The 26,301-nt window shown below is 36.0% G+C and overlaps 1 protein-coding gene across 1 annotated transcript in view; it reads right to left on the bottom strand.

Annotated features, from left to right (window-relative positions):
- Positions 1-26,301, bottom strand: part of PRKCZ (protein kinase C zeta) — a gene marked incomplete at its 5' end in the record, with an annotated part of 65,213 nt that overhangs the window by 31,199 nt on the left and 7,713 nt on the right. Inside the window, 5 exons of the mRNA XM_082009402.1 lie at positions 52-133; positions 1,364-1,495; positions 4,465-4,550; positions 24,414-24,464; positions 24,874-24,963. Coding sequence (XP_081865528.1) covers positions 52-133; positions 1,364-1,495; positions 4,465-4,550; positions 24,414-24,464; positions 24,874-24,963 — 441 coding nt within the window. The remainder of the gene's footprint in view (positions 1-51; positions 134-1,363; positions 1,496-4,464; positions 4,551-24,413; positions 24,465-24,873; positions 24,964-26,301) is intronic.

Below are 26,301 nucleotides of genomic sequence, written 5' to 3'. Positions count from 1 at the left end.
GCCTTCAAGTGGGGTAACACATGAATGCCAACTTAAAAAGAAAGTACTCACTTCCATCAGTTTCTTCTGAAGGGAGGTCAACTTCATCATTTTTATGATCTAACTGAGGTTCCTGGGAAGGCATGACCGAATCCTTGCAAAATACATAGGTTGTATAGGGGGAAAAAAAGAAAATTGGTTTATGCAGTCTCTTTTAAGTGAGTATGTCTTGCCATGTAATACAATACAATGAGAACCTTACATTTGTATCTTCCAGAATAAAAACTGGATTTTGTAAAAAGTATTTCCAAATATTAATATTTTGTAATGCATTGTAGAAGTCAGCCTACCAAAAGCCTAAATGCTATGTCAACCATTCTCCACAACCACAACAGACATCTAGCTCTCTTCTAAAAGTAAGATTAGCATATTTTATTGCTAAGTTCAAACTTTAAGACTTCTGAGTCTGTTTCACATGGAACTGCAAGACAGTAAACACTTCAGCATGATGTTACACACTCAATTTAGAGCACTAGCATATTCCTTTCCTGTTTAAAAACCAGGAATTGTTACTCATTATGCAAGGGTGTTGCATAAATTGGTAAAGATCACAATACCAAATAGTTTTATAGTACATTTGGACACTGGTCTCATTCACAACTCACAATGAGACATGTAGGACCGTTGCAGTAGGTATAGCAACATGCATAAATAAGCTGGCAAAGAAACTATTAATGTCAAGTCACATGCAATACCAATAAAGAAAAATACTGGTTAAAGTTTTGAGTTAGAAAAAACACAATGCAACCACCAGTGAGATACTGGTTATCGTCTGCAATGAGGAAAGGCTCATCTCTCCCTGAGGAAGGGCTAAAATTCAGGGATACAGATTAATGGTTAAAGCCTAGGAAAGACACTAGCATTGCCACTGGAATACATGAACAAAATGGAGAGGATGAGAACAGTACTGGAGAAACTGAGATGGCAAGAACATGAAAGCAACAAAGCCTTTTTGCAAGCAAAAAGGCAAAACACACACAAACGCCTTAGTTCTTAAAACATTCCCACGGGCTAAAAGGAACAACACAAAGATTGTCAGTGGCAATTCTTTATCTAGCTGTAAAATACAATATGTCTACTGGAGAAAACCTCAAACTTGCTCACACTTAAATCACATCACAAGTTTTCTTTTCTCACTTTGTCCCTACTGCTCACAATCCAAAGGCTTATCCTCCATAGACATTTCAGAAGCTGAACACCAAATGCCACCAAGCGTTACAAACCTACAAACATGCGCAGCATTTAAGTACTTCGGATGCACATCTATAAACAGCAACACAGGACACAATGAAGCATCTTAGCCTGATACAGAATGCGAACTTACCATATGCCTTTTGCAGGTCAGTGGAACAAGTATATGACAACGTTTATGGACCAACAGTTTGCAGTTGATACACTTGTAGCCTTGCCTTCCGAGACCCCATATCCTTTCACTGCACTGGCCACAATACGCTCTCTAAAAGCCAGAATGCATATTATAAATTCAATTATCAATTTCTTTCTGTAGGTGAGTAGTTACCTAGCAGCAAGAATCCACCCTACAAGAACCCATCCTAGTCACCTCCTAATAGATATTCAATAATAATTCCTCTAGAATATCCGGAGTTTCCTGAATAACTGAATGTTACACTTAGAATTCAGCTACATGCAGTCCTTTTTTAATGAGCGTTAAGAAAACAAGTATCTCAAGCACACAGAACACATTACAGACTAACACTAGCAAATCATTCTTAGACAATAAGTGTATATTGTTCTGAAATAGGTTACCCAAAATTGACAGGAATTTGTACTACACAATTATGCATAAAAAGCACCCAAACTGACTGCTTTGGAGAACACTGGCACAAAATGTTAGAGACAAGTTCAAGTACAAATAGCGTTCTATATCTGCACCTATATACTTCAGCAGTGGTAGAACATCAGCAGAAACTTTGCATAATTAGAACTCTTTTCTATCAAGTCTGATATAAAACCTCTACTGGTTGCACTATTTAATATAAAAAATACATGGCCTTTTTTTATACATGCAACAAAATGGCAGCTGAATAATCAAAATGAGGACAAATTAGGAGGCCAGACATTCTACCGCTGACTTTGACAGGGCAGGTCTTTAAATACATTTTCCAGTGTATGTGTGCTGTGGTCATTTTATTCACTTTACCCAAAGTGCCAAATAGCAATCTCAGATTCTTACATGCCAAGAAGTCACCTAGTCTCAGTTATCCCTCTACACAGTGCACAGGTTGCCAACAGAAGACTTATTCATTATTCCAGATCTGCAAATTTTCTCCAGTAATTACCGTAACAGGCTAAGACATTGCCTATCATTCTGCAAGCTGCACATGAAGTCCTGCACTAATCCCCCATTTCAGGCTTACACAGAACTCTGCAACTGTCCCAAAGCCACAAAACAGTGAAAGTCTGTTCCTCTCGGCAAACTGCAAGTTAGAGTGCGGTTATTCAGATCCTCAGACTAATGAATCACACACGGTGTCCTGCCCAAAAGCATTAAAGCTACCATAAACCCTTACTACTAGCAGTATTAGGAAAAAAGATTTAAAAAATAGATCAAAGAATGGATCATTTTAAAAAAGATTTTCTGTATTGCCCTTCTTATGCTTTGATAGTTGCAGAAAACAAAACTTAACTACATCCCATTCATCTGTACATCGAGTCCTCTTTGATGAGGAGAAACCCCAACTACACTTCGGGGGGGGGGGGGGGGAATCAAAAAACATACTGCCTAATAAGAGAGGAAGCCTTGGACATCTATAGTCACTTCTTTCAAAATTCCTGGTCCATCAGACTTCTCATTCTTGTATAGGTTTGTCAGCAATAATATTAAGACTAAATAAAATGTCTTAGGCCCTGGAAACTACATACAAGAAAATAAATCTCATTTACTTCAGTCAGATGCAGGGAAGCAAGAGAAAAAAAAGGGGGGGATGTGGGGGCAGCTCCCAAATTCCTTCAATAATACAGGTATCCCTCTCTAGCTCTCCAAAATGCATACAAACACAGCAGGAAGAGTTAACCGTTATACCACGGTCAATAAGATTACAGTTTAGATCCTTGCGTGTGTTCATTTACCTGAATTACCGGAAAAAGTTTTAAAAGGTTATTTTGAAAAAGGAATTAATTCATAAGGTAATATTCAATATTATGAATGAATTCATAAGGTAGTATTCTAGCCTTAAAAATTCAGTCAACGTTAAAATTTGGTATCTAATTCAGTAACACACACATATGACCATAATTTATTATTAATCTATACATTTTAATATCTCATTTTACAGTTCACGTCAACTTTATTACTAACTTCAGTTGGACATTGTTTGTGTTCTGGCTTTATACGATTTCATTTGTATACAGACAGTTATAACAAAGTAGTCTTGTTTAGGATTGTTGATAAATGGGCATACTAATAAGGTTTCAAAATCTGTATGCGTATACTCACTATTTGCCTGATTTCAATTAAAATATCATTATCTATAATATTATGTATTATTAATGTGACAGTTTGCATTCGCAACATTTCAAAGAAATATGTTTTAACTATGTAGCAAATAAGCACAAAAAAGTGTATGTGTTTCATACTATAAATTAAAAAAATTGAGTTGGTACACCACATCATACAAATACATGTTATTCAGATATGTAACATTTTTCACAGATCTAGTGGTAAGATACTGAGTTTTAAGGGGCTTTTCCTTCTTTCAATGCAGTTTCAGGGTGGGAAGAAAAAAAATGCTAGTTTCATTTAAAAAAATTGTTACTGCTGAATCAAAAAGTTAACTCACCTCACTGTACTCAGTTTTGTATGGAATTCCCAGAAGTGTATACTACATTTGTATACATGCTGCAATACTTAGGCATAATGGGATAACTGAAGGAGGAGTCTCAGCCTTAAAGCTATAGTCCCTTGCTTATGTGGATTAAGTCAGATTCTTAATGCAGTTGTACTTTAGCTCACTAAACCAGATAATTTTTTTCTTAGTTAGATTATGTAATACCTCAGATTAAAAACAGTTAAAGCTAACATCAAGAGCTCAAATCTTTAACAACGACAAAAAGTACTGAAGGTAAAAGATTATGCTAACAAGCAAACAATCACATAAAGAGTGGAGAGGAGAAAAGCTGCTCTAAGTACGCATCAGTTTAAACAGTCACAAAACCAGGGGTTTTTTTAGAGACTTTAAAAATAATTTCCACTAATCACGTATTATGAACTCCACCCCAGATTCAAAGACTTTCAAGTTTTTCTGATTGTTGACCTGAATAACACTGTATAGACTGAGAAGTCACATGAATAAGCATCTTGCTTTTCCTTTCTTTTCAACATTCAAATACAGAAAAAGCACAGACTGAGAAAACAATTACCACAGAACATTACCAAAACCCAACATTTTATGCAACAGTACTCACTCTGTTAAAACGTTTGGCTTGAAACAAATGCCCATTCACTCGGTACAGCTTCCTCCATCTTCTGGCTCCACGTCGGTAAATTGATTCTAAGAAAGAAATTAAAAAGGTGTAAAGCAGCAGCATAGTAGCACAGCAATACCAGACATGCTATGTTTAAGCAAGCTGCAACTTAAAACAATATTGCTTTTCTAAATATCAACACACAGCTAAAATCCCTGCTGGTTTGTTTTGTTTTTTTAAAAGGCAGCCATAAATGACAGCTTCTGCAGGATGCGCTTTCACTACTGCCTCTCCCTTTTCTCTATCCCTGTCTCTTTTTTCCTCACATGATCATAATCTTGTTACAGTTTCTTGGCTGCTTGCTGTTCAAGCTCAGGTGAGAGGGACAGATAACTGTTAAAGAAACAGCTTCCTCTGGTAAAATTATGATGCTGATCTTGCCATGTCACCTCATACATGAACACAGAAAGGATGTTTGGTGCTAATATTTAGATATGCAATATTGAAGATGCTACAAGTCTTGAGTGTTACATTATTTGACCTCATTTTTATCTTGCCATTAAACATTACCAAAATATTTCTTCTGTTAGGGAAACAGTTCAGCTGCAGGTCTGCAATGATTTCCAATATATTCTAAACATAACAACAAGAAATCATTTAATCTGTTTAAGCCACACTTTCCAAGAGGCCATACATGATAGCACCTAGCATCTACACCAAATCTTTTTTGTTGTCACGTTTCAGACACACATGTGCAATTTTTTTGTGACTGGCTAATTAGAGAATTTATATTTAATACTAAGTATTGAAAAATGTGTTGTGCAACACCGGTCCTATTTAGAGCTGCACACAGCTGTAATAGTGACAACAGCCAACCCCTGGCACATAACCAGGATCATGAGCTTTCCATAGCAGGCAATACAATTAGGTACTGGGTGGAATGGGAAGCAAAAGAAGAGGGGGGTGAGTTAAGCAAAAAATTCAGCAGTGATCTCAACACTGACAACATACTCCTGCTATCCAGAGGCTAAAAAATGAAAAACAAGGTCAGATTTGGCAAGATTTTCACTGCTGAATAATTAGTTCTAATTACACCTATTAAGAAATTCAAATTTGGAAGTTCTTGAAGTTTACCGTAATATTTAAAGTTAACAAGCATATTTTAGACAGTGAAACAAGTCTGACACGTCCCCTTAAACATTTCCAAGACAAGTATATTACAGTGTTTTTATGGGTGTTCTAATATCCTCTTACTTGAAAAAGAAATGTGAAAGACTAGTATAACTTTTATTTTTATATCATTATTTTAAAGCTATCTCCAAAAACATGATGATAAGATTCTCCAATAAAAAGTTTTATGTACGCCTTTTTAAAAACAAACTATTTTACTAGTTATAATGCAACTTAACCCAGTTGGCAGTACAAAATGTATTTCACCTACTTTGAACAGAAAAACCAGTAACTGCAGCAGTTACATATGGAATGAAGGACGAAACAGCATAGGAACTATAAATAACTCTGAGAAGACAACAGCAAAATATACACTTTTACGGTATCTTGTGGGTGGCTACATATATGCTATATTTGGTACCTAGGTACACTGGTTCTGCCAACCCAAACAACTCGGTTTCGTAATAAGTAATTGTATTTCATCAATATAAAATGATCCTCACTTATTCCCTGTCACCTTAACAGGGTCTATGATATCGCTTAATTTTTCTCTTCTAGAAAAGTTGCAACTTCTGTGAGAATCTCAATCAGGAAGCTGAACAGGACAGTGGGGGGGATGTTGTGGTTTTTTTGTTTGTTTGTTTTTAAACTGAGAGTCCAGTATTATGTTAGCAGTTAATGCTGTCCTTTAATCAGTCTAATACAAGTGAAACAATCTGTAACAACCAATACCATATGTAGAAAAATGTGTAACCCAAATGCCCCAGACAACACAGCAAAGAACATTTACTATAAAAACTTTGATAGACTTGATTGATAAACACTGCCATGTTCTGACAAGATATTGAACTGTGAATTTATAATCCTCAGAAGTTAATGCAAAGCCATCTTAAAATTTATTGTTTCTTAAGTTTTACATGGTTATATTTTAAATACCCACACCTTATCAAAGATGAAGTCTTTTTTAATTGTTTTATAAAAAACCCAAACATTTTCACCATCAAAAGGTAACGCAAGTAGTAGATAGATAGTTTATTTGTTGAAAAATTATTTTAACTTAATATTGAGCAGGCCAAAAAAAATCACAGGGTGCTGACATACAATGTATGAACACTGATTGTAATACCGATTTTAGATACTCTATTTTTGTCCTTCAAAAGCAAGGCACATAAAAGTACCGAAGTTTCTGTGACTCCACAAACCTGTAGTGCCAAATCCACAAACATTCAAATGTTACTCTATTCACATGTGCAAATGTTTACTTTGCAAGTGTTTGAAACAGACATCGCACTATTAAATGAATTGTGAAGAATTTGGAAAAAAAATAACTTCTCAAAGGAGCTGAAAGACTGCATGCCATAGAAGTGGCAAAGATACAGTTACTAGAATAGAGGCGTATCACTTGATATGTTTGACTCGCATAGCTCTTCAAAATCTGCCAAATACAAATTTTAAAGCAAACAAAAAGCCCTGCTTTTCCTAAGTGCAAAAAAAATTTAAATGAGAACCTTGCAAAACCATTGCAAAGTTTTTGCCTAAAAATATGCTCAAACACAAAAGCATCAATGAAAGACTGTTCCACCATTTGTAGGATGACTTTTCACCAAGAGGAAAAAAAACAAACCTTCACAAGGATTTTTTCCAAAATAGCTAATTGATTCATTAGACAAAGCACCATATGGAGGGAAGCTAATACATCTGTGTTCTGAACATGAGCTTATCACTGACATGAGGAATATTAAGTGAATGAAAAGTTAACAAGCAGCTTGGGCTGATGAAGTCTGTAAATAAAGGAGCAAGTCACTTCCCTAATTAATGATAAATATTAAATCAAAGTCAGGGTTTTACAACATATACTTGTGAGGCAACAGCGTAACAAAACCTGAGCTTATTATAGCATAGCTTTAAAAAAGTAGGAACCACTACAATCTACCACTATGACTGCCACTGATTCAGCATACGGTCTAAGGCAAACCAATTCCTATTCCCCATCTCTAAAAGGGACCAAGGTAAAAAAAGAGAAAACAGCAGTCATTGTAAGACACACCTTTATATCACTAGTTCTGTTATTATTATTATTGTTACACAACGAGACCAAATTTATATGACAGAACAGTATGTTCTTAGTATCATCAATACTAGTACTCATGTCTAATTCCTATCCAGTCAGTGGCACAAAGTCTAGCTGGAGCCCAGCGACCATCAGCACACCAAAACTGACAACAGTAGCTCCAATTCTGTTCAGCATCCTCATGAATGATCTGCATGGGGCAGAGCATACCCTCAGCAAGTTCACTGACAGCACAGAACTGGGAGGAGTGGCTGATACACCAAATGGCTGTACCAGAGATCTCAACCTCTGGAGAACCAAGCGGCAGGAACCTCGTGAAGTTCAAAGGAAAGCGCAAAGTCCTGCACGAAGGGAGGAACAACCCCAGGCACCAGTATATGCTAAGGGCCAGGCAGTTGGAAAGCAGCTTTGAAGAAAAGGACCTGGGGGTCCTGGTGGGCACAAAGTTGAACACAAGCCAGCAATGTACCCTTGTGGCAAAGGCAGCTAACAGTGTCCTGTTTAGGACCTGTTTTAGCCTGTGTTTAGGGCTGTGTTAGGAAGAACAGTGCCAGCAGGTCAAAGAGGTGATGCTTCCCCCTCTACTCAGCACTTGTGAGGCCACATCTGGAGTAGTGTGTCCAGTTTTGGGCTCCCCAGTACACGAGAGGCATGGTGCTAATGGAGAGAGACCAGAGAAGGGCCATGAAGATGATTAAGGGACTGCAGGACCTCTCATATGAGGGAAGGCTGAGAGAGTTGGGACTGTTTAGTCTAGAGAAGGCTCAGACATCTCAGTGTATACAAATACCTGAAGGGAAGGTGTAACCAAGACTGAGTCAGACTGTTTCCAGTGGTGCCCAGTGACAGGACAACAGGCAGTGGGCACAAACTGAAACAAATCTGAACATCAGGAAACACTTCTTCACAGTGAGGTTCACTGAGCACTGGAACAGGTCACCCAGAGAGGTTGTAGAGATATTCAAAAGCCATCTGGACATGATCCTGTGCAACCTGCTTAGACCTGGAACCTACAGACCTGGACTAAAGTGTGTATCCTATGTATCTAGTAATGCACTAATGTAACAGGACACTCTCCTTTAAAATTTGCTTATGGCTAATGGCAGATTATAAAAAGGAGTTTGGGGGTTTTAGTATCATTATTACTTTGAAGCATTATCAGCTTCAAAAATCCTAACTAGAGCTATACTATATCAAAGAGACCATCCTGAACAATAAACAGGTTCTTAAAATGGCAATAAGTAGGTATCTTGAAATAAGAAACAAATAATCTATCAGCGTTCTTTGTAATGTGTGAACAAAGCTCTAACCTTAGTATGCATTTCACCCCTACACTTCATACGGGAAACACATACTTCTGAACCTGGAACCGAATGTTTTGGTATGTGTTTCTAGAACACTTTAGATGAAAACAAATAAGGGATCCTGTGATTCTTGATAACTAAGAACTACAAAAAAGTTTTTACAGCCACGCTTGATCCCAGCCACCTACAAAAAGGAATGCCATCACAATAGCATGAGTATTTAATTACTGTGCTTAATGAAAATGGCTACTTCTTCATTTATTTTACAGTACAGATCAATTAACTCATTAAGGACTTTGAGTTAGCTGCTGAAGGAGATCATACCCCTAATTAAACAAAGTAATCTTTCCTCTCTGATGGATATTAAAGACAAGCCTTCACCTAACAAAAAAGAAAGAATTTTTTTGAATATTTACCTTGTATGTGAACAAGTTTAGAGGAAAACTCAAAATACATTTTAAGCTGCTAACAGGGATAACAAGTTTTTATTGGGGAACACATACAGATGCTCGTTACAATGAATATACCAAACTTTACCTACTTCCAAGATTGGAAGATTGGAGGAAAAAGAGGAGACTTTCTCAAGTTAAGATTACAAGGGGAATAAAAATACTCAAACTGAATGTCTGAAACAAAATTAACCATCTGCCTCTAAACAAAAAGCAATGTGAAACATTTGACTGTTGCTGTTGCACAATTCTCTCTGTTGTCAAGCTGTGCAACTACATCACTAATAGTAATGCACCATGAACCAACCTTGTAAATATATTTATTCTCTAGGGTTGGAGTTCTTCATCTTTTAAAAATATTGTAGAAAAAACTTTTAAGGAAAAACTTACACACACACACAAATTTAATTGTGGACATAAATGGATGAGCAATTTGTCTGTTGTTCAGTGTTCATTCCAAATTAACTGATCTACAGAAGAAGATACTCCTCCAATCCAAAAGGACCTCCTCAGAACTTAGCAGAAAGGATGTGAAGCTTGCCTTTGAAAAAGCAAGTTGGTAAGCAGGGAGAAACAGAAGGCACAATTATTTTTCAATGGCAACATACTGTCCCAGCACTGGAGAAGAGAAACAATTTAAAAGACAGGCTCAACCTGCCCCAAGCCCAAAATATTATTTTTCCATCTGAGAGTTTCAAAATGCTTGTATTTGCCAGAATATATAAGAGAATTCATCAGGTGTCTGAGAAGTGTGGTTTACACCAACGAATGGCAGTAAGATGGCCATAAAAAAATTACTTCTTTGCATTTGGACTTACAAATGCAATTCCAAAGTCTGCTTTTATGTGATCAAACTATAATGAAATCTTTTACTATACTAGGCACAGAGATAATTTGCTATTGCTGCAAATCACTTCTCAGAGATTAATGCAACTTGTTTACAGGCCAATTACATCGCCTGCCAGCTGGACAGTATGAGAATGCCCAGGTTTTGTTTTGTTCTTTTAATGTTTTGCTGAGCAGACACATGAGCATTCTCTAAAAAACAACTCATGAACTACAAGTAGGAAATTGGTATTGGTTTTTCAGATAGACTCTGAATTAGTTAAAAAGATAACTTATAAAAATAGGTACAGATAAAGATAGAAAAAATTGGGGGAAAGTAAATTCTAGAGAACTTTGATAGTAAGCTGTTTCACAGATCCATTACTTAATATGTCCCAAATAGTTAAACTGAAACAATAATACTGCTTTCTGAAGCATGTAACAGACATACATTGTCTAGTAAGCTAATTGGTCCTTTTTGTTATGAATAAGCTGCTATGTACAAGTGCCATTCCTTTTCAGAAGTTAGAAAAGGAAGAGAGTATCCTTAACAACATATAGGTATTAAGTGGTTTCACCTCTAGCCATTATTAAAATGGTCAGAACATGGCTTTTTTTTAATTTAATTTCAAACTGACAAGCAGTTGGGGAATCATATCCCCATCCTTCTTTTCCTTTTCGAATACTAAAATTAAGTGCAGTCAGATCCACATCTAAAAAAAAAATAAATCAAGAGCAATTAAGATAGCAATAATGACAAAGAAAGTGTACTACATATAGCATGAACCAACAAGGAAATAAAACCGTATCTCCTAGAACAGCAATATTTATCTGGCACTTGTTGCAACACAGCTAGAATACTGTTTGAATACCCTATTCCCCACTGACTTAGAAGGGGGTCAACTGACTCCCACTTCAGGACTGTGAGGTAGAAAGCTTGTCCTCCATACGCACTCATTTCTCACGCATGAGATCTTGGTTGCTCATATTCATACCCTTCTGTTAAAATGGCTCCATGCCATTGCGAGGTGCTAAGTCACATTTTACAGAGACAATGCCATCCCATAAAAACAGAGCTAGCAACCCATTTTGGAAGTCTGCTGCACTGGTGCTGCATGCCCTTTTAGATCAATCACACCTGTTAATGCCTTATGGTTTTCTCTTGGTCTTCTAAGTTAAAAAGCGCATATGAATGGCAATCAGAAAGTCTGGGTTGCCTTGTCATTAGAGATACTGATTGCATCCAAAATACACAAGAAAATTAAAAAACAAAGGGATCTAAAAAATTTTTTTAAAATACAGGCTTTCACTTAAACAAAAAAATACCACCTTATATCCACAGAAACACAAGCAATAAAACATTTCGACAATACATAAGTTGTCCTTCAAAGTTCCCTTGTGATCAGAGGGACTGATCAATAGGAAAATTATTGTGGATAAGGCCTTAGAGATGTACCTCACAGAGACACCCAGAAGACAACGATGCATCCTAACAGAATAACAAGCAAGATAGTTGCTTCAGCTATCAAACAAAGAGGAGACATCCAAGGATTTGAATTAAAATCTCTTGGGCAAAAAAGATAAAGAAACTGATACTTTAAAAGAAATATCTAAATATTTAGCAGCAAACACAATTTACATAATTATTTCTTAAAAATTGTAATGGAAATGTAACCCTCTAACAACCACGGCAAATAAATGCCTGAGGACTTGGCATGTTCTCAGCGAAAAAAAAAATAAAGACTTTAAAAAGTCTCAATAAGATACAGCAAAACCCACATTTTTAGTTGATCCAGATTGCCTTGATACCAAGTGTAATTGCTTTGGTTAGGCTGCTGAGTGCAGCAAGTCCCATGGCTGAAGTGGCCCATCTGGCTTGCATACAAGACAACCAATGCACAGGAGCAGACAGTTACATCCTGAACCTCAGGCAAAACTGAGCATCACCTTCAGCAAAGAAAGGCTGCACAATTTAACAGAGCTACATCACATTCAACAATTTGTTTCCTTTCATTAAAGACCGCTGTGCAAGTAGGAGTTGAACAGTTGAATACACGTGCAACATTACCAAGGTGGATAAATCTGGGATTAAACTAGGGTAAGAGTAGGATCCTCCCAATCACCTGGTGGAGAATTTGTACCAAGTTCGGGTGACCCACTTCTATACTGAGTTCTGGAACACCAACTGTGAGGTCAACCACAGAATCTGAATTCTCTTTTTACTTGTGAGACTAACCATTTATTAACTAATCACTAAGAACCGTTAAACTATGATTCAGTGACTAACAGCCCAGAGTTTACTCATATATTATCTAGTCCAAGCAACAATGTTTGTGAGTTAAGTGAAAACAAATTTGGTATTCATGCATCAAGACAGTTATGTGTTGAAAAGTGTTAATTTGTTTTAAACATACAATGATACACTGACCCGTATACAGGGTCTATAGAAGAAGTTTTTGTACGCTCTTGGACATACACCAATGTACTTAAATTTTCATTTCCTTTGGAAGGAGGGTAATTGTTTTGGAACTACATGGCCAAAATATGATAGCATTACAGGACAGAATAAAAGGAGGACATTATTTTACTAGCATTATGTAAAAAACTTTAAAAGATCCAAAAAATTTAAGATGGCAGATACACAAGAAATATTGTATAGTTTCAAATATTTTAAGGTGACTGAAGGTATTTATGTTTCCTGTGTCCAAAAGACACTTCCTTGCTTCACAAGGCCCATTCTCACTGCCAGTTGAAGAACTAACTCAGAACTCAAACACATTTTTCCATGCAAGGGTCATGGGCTTTGCTACACAGATCCTAATTTTGCAATCCAAGATCAAAATTTTATGATTTTATGTAAAACTTATCAGATGTAATTAAAAATAACAAAGTACCCAAAGCGTTACTGAAGAAATCCACACTAAATTCAGTTACTGGATGCTACTCCAGAAGTGATGTCCTGATTATGTGATCACTGATATGCAGAGAGATCCTCAATCTGATGTATGTCCTTCTCAGTGTCTGACATATATGTTTTACAAGGCTGTCCTGAACACAGGATCAAATGACACTGTATGTGTTGTTTAATTTGAAGGAGCATGTTATGAAAAGGGACAGAAGACAATTGGTGGTGGATCCATTCTTTTGAAGATGATTAACATTTTTGTTTAGCAAAGAACAAAGTTCAAGTTTTCTCTAACTTGGCCTTCTATGCAATTTTAAACTCTACATCCTTTCATGACATGTAGCTGGCTCCTCTGTTTACAAAGCCACAGTGGTTACATACACTTCAAAACGAAGCTTGCATTCTATTAATAAAAGTCCAAAAGGCTTCTTTTGATGAATGCATCATATACTCTCCCAAAATAAAAATCACTTTCATTAGAAGATTTACTACAATGAAAACTGAATTTAATGTTCTATTAACATGAATTCAGATCTGCATTAAAATGTTTTTTTAATCAAGCTGAAAGAGTACTGAACCAGTACATATTTAAATTATCTAATTCTTTAATTTACCTAACTTAGTACTGAAGCAGATCAAAATGAAGTTCTGAATATTTAAGCAAACTGTAGCAAAATAACTTCAGCATGAGATGAGGCATTTCTTGAGTATGGAACTCCATTTATGCAACAGAAACCTCTGAGCAGTATTTACTTACCGAACTAGTAAACTGACACCTTTATTTAGGCATATTTTTATCTAGACATTGCTCATTTTTCATGTGCACAAATTTTAGTTTCAATTAAACCTCCATAATTTGTATTTAGCAAGCACTTAATGCAACAAAGCCCAGATTACTGAAGGAGAACACATTCGTCTTTTCTAGTCTACATCAGCATCCATGTTGCAGGCCACTTTCTTTTAATTACAATTCTGTGTCTTAGTACATATATGAAACACTACTTTCTATTATAAATAAAAGCCTGGCAACAGAAAGCCTCTGTTTACTATACAGTCTGGAATTTCTGAAGGCAGCAAACGAAGAAGTGAGAAGCAACCCAATGAAGCTTCCTGCAGGAATTTGATTCTGTCATCAGTAGCCTGCATGATTTAAGACTTGCTGGGGAATCTTAAATCTAGACTTGACACCATCCTTTGAGTGCACAATCCATATCTATTGGTAGTTGAAAGGGCTAAGAATTCCAGTTCTTTTTGCGACTGAGCTGGACAGCAATCAGAAGGAACTGAATCTAGGCTGTTGAAGTGTGATCAGTTAAAACTTTGTTAGACCAAGTTTCCACCTAGTCTCATTTTTCATCTTAAATAGCAAGTTATTACATATCCATCAAAACGGTAAGAAGAAAAACAAAAAAGCTAACTACTGACAAATCCCCTAGAAAACATTTTAGAAGACTTCATTTTAAGAGCCATACTTCTTGTCCTGTAGGAAACCGCTAACTAATTTCACTTAATCCATGCCATACATGATTTTTAAATTAATTGTATCGTATTTCATCAGTTGTCTTTTTCTAAGTTGAGTCCTAGTCTTGTTCTCCTTGCACTGAAACCTGGATTTAGCTGTGGACCGTTGTACACACCTCATTTTCCCCTTATTTCATACTTACAATTCTGTTTGTGTTTCAAACCACTATTGAACATGAGGCTGATGATCACAGAACTACCAAAAGTTATAGAACCTCTGCTTAAAATGAAATAGAAATTAAAATTAGCTAAACCCCTGACAATTTAGGCAATGCATTTACCATGGGCTGTTCACACCTACTTCTCAGTAAAACCATGGAGTTCCTTTTTTTTTTTAGGTTGTTACCATTTATATTAAATTGATGATATATAAGTTTTCTTCCAGTGCATACTAAATTACTTGATGGGCCCTCAAGTGATAGGCATCAACACCTATTTAATTATGTCATCACTAAAAATGCAAAACTTCAAAAAACCCACCAGCTATTCAAAACGGATTTAACATTTACTTCAAATTCATAAAGCTTTTAGAAGGTGGCCTTCACAATGCCCTTGAAACCATTACTTGGTTCCTACAGTCTCAGTTTTAGGACACATTTTCCTTCACAGCATGGTTCCATTATTTCAGCTGACAATCAACTCCAAAACAGTCCCATTCCCCTTCCCAATGTTTACATTATTCCAGTATTAGTAGAATGACAAACTCAGTTTAGCTATTACTTCATAAAGATGTACTTTATCTTTCCTAAGAAATCACACACTGGAGTGTATTTCTCTGAATTCTTTCCAATTTAATCAGTCATCTGCTAATATTACATCCAAAAAAGCATGCAATACCTCAGTACGACAGAGGACACTATTACCTTGCACAGGACTAACTCTCCAGACCTATCGCTTTTCAACCTGACAGTTTTGACACACCTGTACCTAACCGTACCTAAATTTGTTTTGTGTTAGGAGGAAAGCTCAAATTAAGTGCATACAATGTCCATTCTTGTATCACAATTTGAGTTTTATGAATTGTTCAGGTTTTATCATTCAATAAATAAAACTAATCTGAGAGATTCTCCCATTTGTACTTCTACTCCTTCTAAGCTTCCTCATATACTATATGGATACAGCATTTATACATTTCACAGGTGTAACATAAGAAGTAGAGTTTGCAGCAACATAAAGTATCACTAAATCTAGTATTTAGGGACAGTAGCTAAATAAAAAATAAATCTGAATAGTGTAATGAGTTATTCATCATACCTATTATATTTCAGGCTAAATGATTATATACTAATTCTAATAGCAAACTGAGTAAACCTTCCAGCTTAGTTAATTGTTTTAGGATGCAGAGAATTGTTGTTTACCAAGAAAGCAACCTTCTATCTCAGAGCTTCTCACCCTTATGGGGAAAAAACCTGCATATCATACAGTCTTATGTACCTGCCCTTTCATCTAGTCTCTTAATGGAAAGCTATGGAGTTTAACATGTTAAAGAAAGCACATTTAAATCCTTCAAATTAATGATCGTATTTGTCTTTCAGCTTTGGAAAGGGGGCTTTCAACTCACCCTACAAAGGAAAGGGAGATAATTATACCAGATTTGCAAAATTTACACACTGCTTCCCACCTAAAACCCTTTTGATTTCTACTGTGCATAGTATGAGATCTGCTGTGTAAAATCATTTTATGATAGCTATTCCTTCTAACAAGTTTAAAGTAACATTGAGGTAGCTTGTAGTGCTATTGTTAAAAACAATGATTTCATCTTGAAATTAATGGATCAGTTCCAATCCCAGACCTATTGTTTCAGGCTCTATAATACCAGTTATATCACTGCCTGCCTGAGGTTTTCCTTTCTTTGCAATCCCTATGGGTAAGAAAAGTTTTTATCAGAGCTGACAATCTAAAGAACAGGGAGTCATGTGCCAGTCACAGGGCATCTGTACCTGCTTTACTGAAGAACATGGTAGATGATAACCTAAATTATTGGAAGAAGCATATAATAGCATTATTATTATTATTATTAGAATCAGCATGTTATTGTAAAAGTGAAGAGGACAATACTAAAGTCTCGCAGTTTTGCCTTCAAATATTGGCTGGGAAAATACTTAAAAGGAAACCAGAAACTAACTCAAGGACAAGCACTTACAGATGCAGAAGAATTAGTAATTCTGAAGTTCCATTACAAGTGACATGCTTCCTAGTCAATATTGACAATCTCAGTTTTTAATTTTTCCACTACTCATGTCACTACCTTCCCCCTGTGGTCTAAGGACAGAACTGCACAGTCTGTTCAACACTTAACTCTTGCACTGACGGTGATGACTAGGACTCTCGCATGCCTCTTCTGAAAACCAGCCTTTCAGCATGCCTGAAGTTAGCTGCTTTTTGGTCAGCTGTTTTTTTGTTTTTGTTTGTTTTGTTGGGGTTTTTTTACTTCAGGAGATTTATTTACCATCCAGATTTGTACTGACAGCAATTCTTCCATGGCTAGCCAACTGTTATCACTACTTAGTCTTATAATGCTTCACATCTGAAGTGCTCTCCATTTCAAATTAGCAGCACCTGAAATCTCTCACAAAATCTTGTTTCTCACATTTATCTGCCCTGCAGGCCTCTGTTGCTATTTCTGTGGCTCAGTTAAACATTACAATCTGTAACTTGCATAGAACAACTAATTTTAAAAAAGTATTACACAGAATCACAATATACAATTACCTTGTCCATATAATTTAAGGGGTTACACATTAAATAGCTCATTCAAGCTACTGAAACAGACAGGCCTAACAAACCTTTAACAGGTTTGTCCACTAATTCCAACAAATAACACAAAAAAGCTTCATCATCTTCTTGCCAAGTTAGTTAGTTACCCCAAATGCTTTTATATCAAAAGTGGATTTACCAACTTATGAGAAGTGTACAGATTGGAAGTACAGAGGTAACACAGGAGGATGGAGCTACACATTACATTCAAGAAAAGTTTTCTAAAACCAGGTGACATCTCTACTGCATGATTATACCACATTCTGAGCAATAGCTAAGAGAGAGGGGGTAGAACAAATAAAAAAAGAACACAGGCTATTTGTTAAGACACCTGAAAAACCTAGCTCAAGTATTCCTTATTCCTTTGTATTTTTAGTTTAAAGTTTATGAATTGGTATACAAACATCTGCTGAGACATCCAGTATCTTAAAGTAAGGGAACATATCAACCCTGCAATCAGATGCTTGTTTTCTATTTCACACCTCAGTTATGAAAGGGAGGCCTAGCTCTCTAGCCTTCATTGGATGTCACATAGCTAAGAAAAATGTTAAAGTTATTTTAGAATTAAAAACATTAAATGATTATAAGCAAAATAGACCTTTAACTACAATTCTGTTTTCCGTAACTTACACTGTCTCACAATCTGTATGTATATTTTTCAAATATGGCACATCTGAAAAAATACGTAGTACACAGTTAAGACGACAGAGGAAAAGATTTCATGTATTCTTGAGAAACTATGACACAGCTATTTTCAATTCCTAAGCAACAAGGTATCTTACATTGAAAATAGTACATTTTCCCCTCTGTCAGTTCAATTACTAAAAAGCAGGAGAGGGTTACTAGTAGTTTCAAAATTGCCTAATTATCCAGTGCAATCCAATCTATGTCTTCAGAATAGTCTCTATGGTCGCAATAGTTCCTTTCTTCATTGGGGGATGAAATTGGTTCACGTGCTCTGAATAACATAATCACTGCTGCCAATACAGTAACAAATGAAGGGAAAAAACCTGCCTTATGAGCTAGAAAAATATTTACAGGCCACACTACTGTAGCAAGAAGCCTTTTAGAGCTATTTTATCATATCAGGCAAAACCTAAAGCAAAACCAAGTATCTATACCTAAATTAAGATAGCTTACAACAATAATTAGGTTAGTAAGATACCTTTACTTGACCCTGTGATGAAATTTTCAAGAAAGATGGCTTGGGGAAAAATGAAGTCCAAACACCAACTGCTAAAATACTGACCAGATAAACAAAGAGCATAAGAGACATCCACAACACAAGGTAATCACCACCAAAAAAGCAGCAGCAAAATCAGACAGAAATATTAAATAATAAAAACACTAGTCTACTGCCACACTAATGCCGTAAGTACTTATACATTAAAATGTATTCATTCTATTTCATGAAATTATTAAAAGGTTTTCCTAGTCTGCATTCTTCTATTTAATGAAGCCCACACCAAAACAACCCTAACATTTGTTAGCACTAGCTAGCCAAATATGAGATGAATTTTAACATTAAATACACATATCCATTTGTTCGGATGTAAAATGCAGAATTGTACTAGCAGTTCATTCTGACAATATTAGAAACTAAGTAAACCTTCATTAAGAACAATTATTTCACAATTAAAAACATTCATCTAAGACAATGCACTAAACACAATTCAGCAAAAAGGCCTTAGAAAATGATGCTTCTAAATCGTTAATCTTTACATCAGCAATGTTACAATAAACAGGCCCTGAACACATACCGTCAGGGCTTTTTGGATACATGTCTTTCATTAATCTCCCCCCTTATTAGCAGCAGCAACATCACTCGCTCTTCTGTTCTTTTCCTCCTAAAATACATTCCCCAAGAGTCCTTTCAATGCAATTTTATCAGCATTTCTGAGATGTCTCTCAGCCACATCCCTACACACATGAGGCAGCGGGAATCTCTGCATTTGTAACAATCTATGGCTGCAAAGGAGGGTGGTAGGCAAAGCAGCTGTATCATAACCAAAATGCTGAGTTTGATTATCTACTGCACCACACGTACACACATACTGCATCAATGGCCTCAATTCATAAGAGCAATCACAACGATGATACATAAAATCTATGGAAAAAGCATGCATTACTCACTGGGTTTTATTCTTCAGCTTCTTCAGCATGTAATTCTTTACGCTTTATAACGTAGTAGGTATGAAATGAAACATTTTTCCTTTATTCCACTGATGCCGCTGTTTGAATACCAATAGATACCAAGGACAATAGGCAGGATCAGCTCGAACATTAAGAGCAAATATTTAATGGAAGACCGGTTACCCCCGTCTCTCCCTTCCACATCCCTGCCTCATGTATCCAGGCACGGGTGGTACTGGCTCCCTTGAGAGGCTGTAGCTAGCAGCTGAGGCACAAACTAAAACATGGCATGGATGTCAAGGAGCTGATGTCACAAAACCAAGTATTTCTCTGATAAAACCAGCGATTCCATTAGGGAAGTCCTACAAATCGATAGAAATTGTTCTGCTGAACATGCTTTGTTATGCAATGCACTGCAGCACCAAGAGTGATAAATCAGATCAAGATCTGTCAGTGTAAATAAGACGAGACTACAGTAACTAAGTTCTAAAACTGCCAATCAGATACCATGCTTTGTATCAGGGTATGAGGAAGGCTCTCGCTTATAGGCACAGAAGAGAAATACACACCTAAACATTTCAGAAACAGGCTTTTTAACATCAATTCCAAAAGAATAGCTAATCTACTGAAAAAGTAAAAATATTTTTAAATACAAAAGGCTGGCCTAAAAGCCTGCCATCTTTACCAGGCAAGATTGTGATAAAGTATCCGAGGCTCCAGGCCAGCAGATGCTAGAAACGCCTATGAGAGGTCACATTCGGGATCTGGGAAGAGCCACAAGATGTTTTAGAAATCCTGCCACCTCACCCACATAGCAGCACTGCCATCCCAGTCTCTGGGGATGGGTTAACTCTTTTGAAGGTAAAAGGTACTGTTTCTACAACAGCAGCCATACATTTATAGTGGGAGCTGGGTCTGGCATGAAAAAAAGTGCAAAAATTCAGGAGCAAAAGGAATAGAGACAATACAAGTTCAGATGCTGAAGACTGAAAATTCTATCTTGCAGACAGCATTGCTTCAATAGAAGAATGTAGTTCTTCAAGCACAAAAAGAACTTTTCTTAAGGAATGCAAACAGAACTGAAATACTAGTCACACAGTTTGTTACATTAGTGGATTACATGCATTTCAAGTTTTGCTGGCTTGTACAATCTCAAAACTATATCAGTTTCACAAAGGTCCAGGACAGATAGCAGTTATATTATTAGATTTCAACATAAATGCAAAACGTAAGTGCAAATTTCTGCACTCTTCTTCCAAAACATTGTTCTGAAGGAACTGGAAAGAAAAACCTACAATTCTACAGAATTCACTGCAAATTTATTTGCAATTTCAAAGATCACATACTATTAGAAATAGTCACTCCATGACCTATTATGAACAAATTTGAGCTATATATTGATAATTAAGTATTTTAGCAATTCAATAGTTTTGTTTAAAAATTCCATTTCAAACTGTCTGCAGGTCTGTAACAAACTACAAGTCTACACTTAGAGACTGCTAATTTAAGTAACATCCCATTTTGGACAGAGAAACTAGTTAACTGTTTATCTGTCTCTGGAAATAACTTGAGGCAAATTCATAAGCTCCTTTATAGTATAAACATGATGCTGGAGAAAAAGTGCATACTTAATATTCTGATTTTTTAAAGTTACTTCCTATGAATGTAACTATAGTGATAAAGCCATATAAAATAAAAAAGAATTTGAAACATAGCGAATATTTTCTGAACAAAGGACAGTATTTTAGTCCTGTCAAAATAAATAGTCCTTTAAATAAACTATATCACCAATAGCAATAACATTTCCATACAGTCTAAGTACAATGCAGACATTTGTTGTAGGCCTTTAGCTAACAAGCAGTAACACTGAATGCATTAGTTTATGCTAAATTAGCACCAATACAATTTAATAGGTCTGTTGTAAAATAACTTCAAAATAGTTACAACTAGGCCACAATACCAGATTTCCATGCAGGCCCCATGGATGCAAAGAGGCAATATGCACTGAATTAATCCGTTAAATTACGAGAAACCTGACCACAAATCACTCACCGAGCACATCCAACTGAACAGGCTTTTTAAACAATCAAAGTATGATTCAATGTGACCTGTAAAACCATGTAGGGAGAAATACCCTACAGACAGAATAACCAGGTCATCTGAGCCACACTAATCTATGTGCTACTGTAGTTCATCTCATGGTTTGAGATAACTAAAACATCTCACAAATTAACACAAAAAACCCTTTTGTACTAAAATATCTACACTTTTAATGAGATCAGTAAATCACAGTGAACTTTATTATGCCACATTATTTGCACAGATACCCCTTTAAACAACAGCTTTTTCTCTCCTCCAGTTAGCTTACTGTTCTTAACGGAATTTCACATCAGTTTGCTTTGTGTTTTCACAGATAAGGGTAAATAATTCTATTTGGGACTAGCATCAGTCTAGGTTGGTACAACACTATTATTTCCTCCTCTCTTTAAACAGCTACAGGAATGGAAGCAGCGCGAGAGTCAGCTGGTTCTTTCAGTTCCTACATTGGGAAAGGAGAGTGGCATGGATACCCATATGAGTTCACTCCCTACAATTTTCATCCAACAGGTCAGAAGCAAGATAGAAAAAGAAAACAAAATACGATTTCAGCATGTTGTGAAACGGCCTTGAATACTGTAGTGATGCCAGACTTGGTTGTTCCATTCTTAGTTGCAGAATTAAGGGGATAGGCACCGCAAAGTTAGAAATGTAAAAAAAAAAATCAACTGTTCCGTCTTCATTGGAAGACAGCTGTTTCACAGAACACAGTCTGAAGACTTATGATGGAGTATTAACACTTGTATTTACATTTGGCATCAAAATTTGCCCTGGTAGAACATTTACAGGCATTCTAAGGCTACCTAACCCTCAAATCCATCAGTTTCTCCTTTACTGTAGTTCTCACTAACGTCAAAGGCACATAAGACATTGAACTACCTGAACATCCTACACCATCATTACTGAAGTAAGATTTGGGAAAAGTAACAAGATACAGGGAAAACCAAAACTCTTACTGTTGCTATTTTCTGTAGATACAGAGGTTCAATTTTTGGCTGCTGATGCAAACCTGACACCTCTCCAGGGAAGAGATTCGGTTTAGGATGTAATACCTTCTATAACTCAGGTCCCAGAATAAAGCAGTGTTCCTTGTATACAATTCACATCAAGAACATATTTAAACCTACAAAACTAAGATCAGTCTTTCCAGAACAATCATGAAACTAGAGCCTGAAAATATCTTCCCATCGATATTTTCAACCTGTTAAGCTAACCTGGAAAGTGGCAGCATAGTAAAATCTATACATTTTCAATATACAGTAAGATATAACCACAGAGTCCTCACTTGACTTTTAACTTAGAGACAAGCAAGTATTGAAATCAAGTTCTATTTGTAGAAGCACATTATGTGATATAGCCAGGTGGACTGGTTGCCCATTTCCTTCTTGAAACTTGAGCAAAGCTAGTAAGAAACCCACTGAACTCCTACATACAAGAAAGCACACAAACAAGGCATGGGAAAAAAAAAAAACTTAGATATATGGAAAATAGCATATTGGAAACCGCTGTACAAATGCTTGTCAGGCTCACCCTAAAAAACAAGCAAGGAAGACCACATAGTTGTCTTTTCTCCTTCTGAAAAAAAAAAAAAAATGAAGTGTCTCAAGGAAAATTATTTCTTTAACACTTCTAACCAGCCTTGAAAACAGACTTTATTTTCTCCAATTGGCTGAACAAGGACAGCAGATATTGTGTTGTACATTTACTCTTTTTTCTTTCTGTAAGACCACTTTAATAACCTAGTCACAACATGAAAGCTTGTCTGGTTTTTACATTTACTTTCATCTACTGTAGTTTAAATGCAAAAAATCATATTTAAACTGTAAGTTTTTAATATTTATTCAATCTCACTCCATCTTCTAAAGTTCAGTAAAAATTCTCAACAGAGCAGTTATTAGCATATTAGTATTATTTCTCTAGTTAAAAATACCATTCACAACTATTGACCACTGCACCACACATTTTTAGCCAGTCTGTCAGTGCAGATCCTGATCAACCAAGTAGTCTTCTCCTAGCATGCATTATTTGCTTTTATCAGCAATTAATTTTATTTGTTCCTGTATCTTCCAAATATAAGAGCAAACGTCCTTTAGTTCTTCAGTTAGCTTTTACTCATACTACTGTGACTAGCCACGCATCATCTGGTAACTCTGTCATTCCTTTCCTTAATATTTACAAAGATATGAACTAATGTACTGATGACATCCTTCCATAATAAAAATGACTATACAGCTATTTAATCCTTTTACCCCTGTGCAGGTTAAGTTACTGCAATACAGGTAAACCACATCAACCATGTATGCTTCACCTGGAGGCTTATCTACCTTTCACAGAATTTTTTTAGAGAATAATAACCTTTTATAAAAAAGGCTGTATCTCCCTTTTCTTCAGTGAATCACTTCTTTTCCGTATAAGGTAAAAAACCAAAAGAACCACAAAAGCAAAAGGACCACATTCAAATATGCATCTAAAATTCTGACCTCCTCCTCCCAATGTATCAGTTACTAGAAACCAGTATTAATCCTCAGAACTGCTGAAACAGTGCTACATTGATTTATGTAATTTCTCTGTTGATAAAATATTGAACATTTTACATTCTACTAAGAAACCACAAAACAGATATACATGTATGTAATTCTATGAAAATCTTTCAATATAATTATTTTCCATGTGACTGAAAAAATTAAGCTAAAATTTGATAACATTGTAGTACTCACTATCTTCTCCTGGACAAGGCATGCCGGGTTTCTCTGGAATACTTGGGAAGACTAAAAACAAAAACATTAGATTTTTAGGTGAAAAAGGTTCCAAGTAGTACTTCTTCAATTCTTGAATATGTTTACAGAAAGACAGTTTCCAGAAGTATTTAAATAACTCTGCATGAGAAATAACGTAATCAAAATTTGTGTCCATACTGACAAGATCTTATACTTGACTACAGCATTAAGAAATCTGTGCAGTTTAGAACTTGAAGCCCCCTCAAACGCTCCCGTATAGCTTCAGCTTTGGGCTCCACCCCCAAGAGCACACTTCCTTCTTGCAACATTAAACTACAGGGCAACAACTACATAAAGAAGACTTATCTGATAGGCAAAGGAGTTGTTCTAATCTCACATTTTAGAAGCTGGTAGGATTAACAACAAACGCATATGGGTTCTTGAAGTGTGTAATACTTGCCGTGGATAATCAGCCCTTCATCTCTGTTTTGACAATACAAACGAAAGGCTTCTTCCAGTTCCATCTGAGAAGAGATGGTACATGGGTCGCCTAACAAAAAAGCAATACATAGGCAAATTTAGGACTGAAGAATTGAGAACTTCAATTAGTCAGTAAGAAATATACCAGCCTCCAGGACTGCTTTTCTTTCAATCATTTAATATTAAGCTGGCGTTTTTATCGAAGCCAAAATACATCAATACATTTTTTTTCCTTCTAATTTTACCAAAACTGAGTACACAGAAATATACTATGTTGGTTTGCAAGGGGACAACAAAATACAGAAGTGAATAGATATGTTTAAAGATATTTAATACATGGCAGAAAAAAGCAAGATTACTTCCTAGCAACCCGAAAATTTAAGTTTAATTTGAAATGAATTTACCCTTTGTTAAAAGGCCCATTATCTTACTACCTTAACTTCAGAACATGATACAATAACTTAAAAGTTATGAAGGTACAAATAGATTCTAGATGCGTCTCTCTTGCTAGACTGACAGAAAAGCAATCTATGATTAAAAAGTGTAAAAAACAAGAAACACAGATGAAAGTTACACATGGGATACAAATACGCCAATACTGATTTAGAGATCTAAGAGAAATTAATTTTACATTAAAGTCTCAAAAGTTTTCGGGATTTGCTTGTCTGTTTTGAGGAAGATAAGTTCACATTTTTTCTTCTAACTTAGTTTTCGAAGAAAAGCCAACAAAAAAAATATCAAATCATGAAACCTGCCTAGCCACAAACAACCCTCTCTTTCAGCAAAGAGAGACATCAAGCCTTAGTTTCTATGACTTTGTCTTCTGTATCCACATTCAGTAGCAGATTCAACAAATGAAGCTTTTAAAAGTTCTCAAAAAGGCAACATGCCAGCAACATCTAAAGTGTATTCTAAAGAGCCTATCTATTAAAAGAAATTAAATAGAAAAACCCACACACCCCAAACTACAATATATTCAGAATGAAATTCACAGGGAATATAAAAATGAAGGCACAAGCATTACCACACACTAAGGCGTGGGCTCAAGTACCATGCCTTATCCACATCTAGTATTATTTCAATACTAGGTTTTAATGTTGTCATAGCTAAGAAAGCTACCTCAAAAGACACACAGATACAAATGAAAGAAGTACACCACTGGCTGCACTTAACTGTACTATTGATTCTTCAATTCCATCCACCCCTTATGCAAAGCTTGTGTTGGCATTCAGTTCATAACTTTTCATCTTCCCTGATGTCAATCTGAATGCGTTACATTTAACTAATGGGTTCAAAACTCACTGAAACTGTTTGGAAGAGTTTAATAAGATCAGAAAACTCCGTTTCCAAGTTTAAGTGTACCAATGGAACAACAGAAATATCTCCTAACAGGCATTTTCAAAATCCT

The sequence above is a fragment of the Phaethon aethereus genome (genome assembly GCF_964289735.1).
Source record: "Phaethon aethereus genome assembly, chromosome: 21".
Lineage (NCBI taxonomy): Eukaryota > Metazoa > Chordata > Aves > Phaethontiformes > Phaethontidae > Phaethon > Phaethon aethereus.
This window is presented reverse-complemented; position numbering and strand designations above follow the sequence as displayed.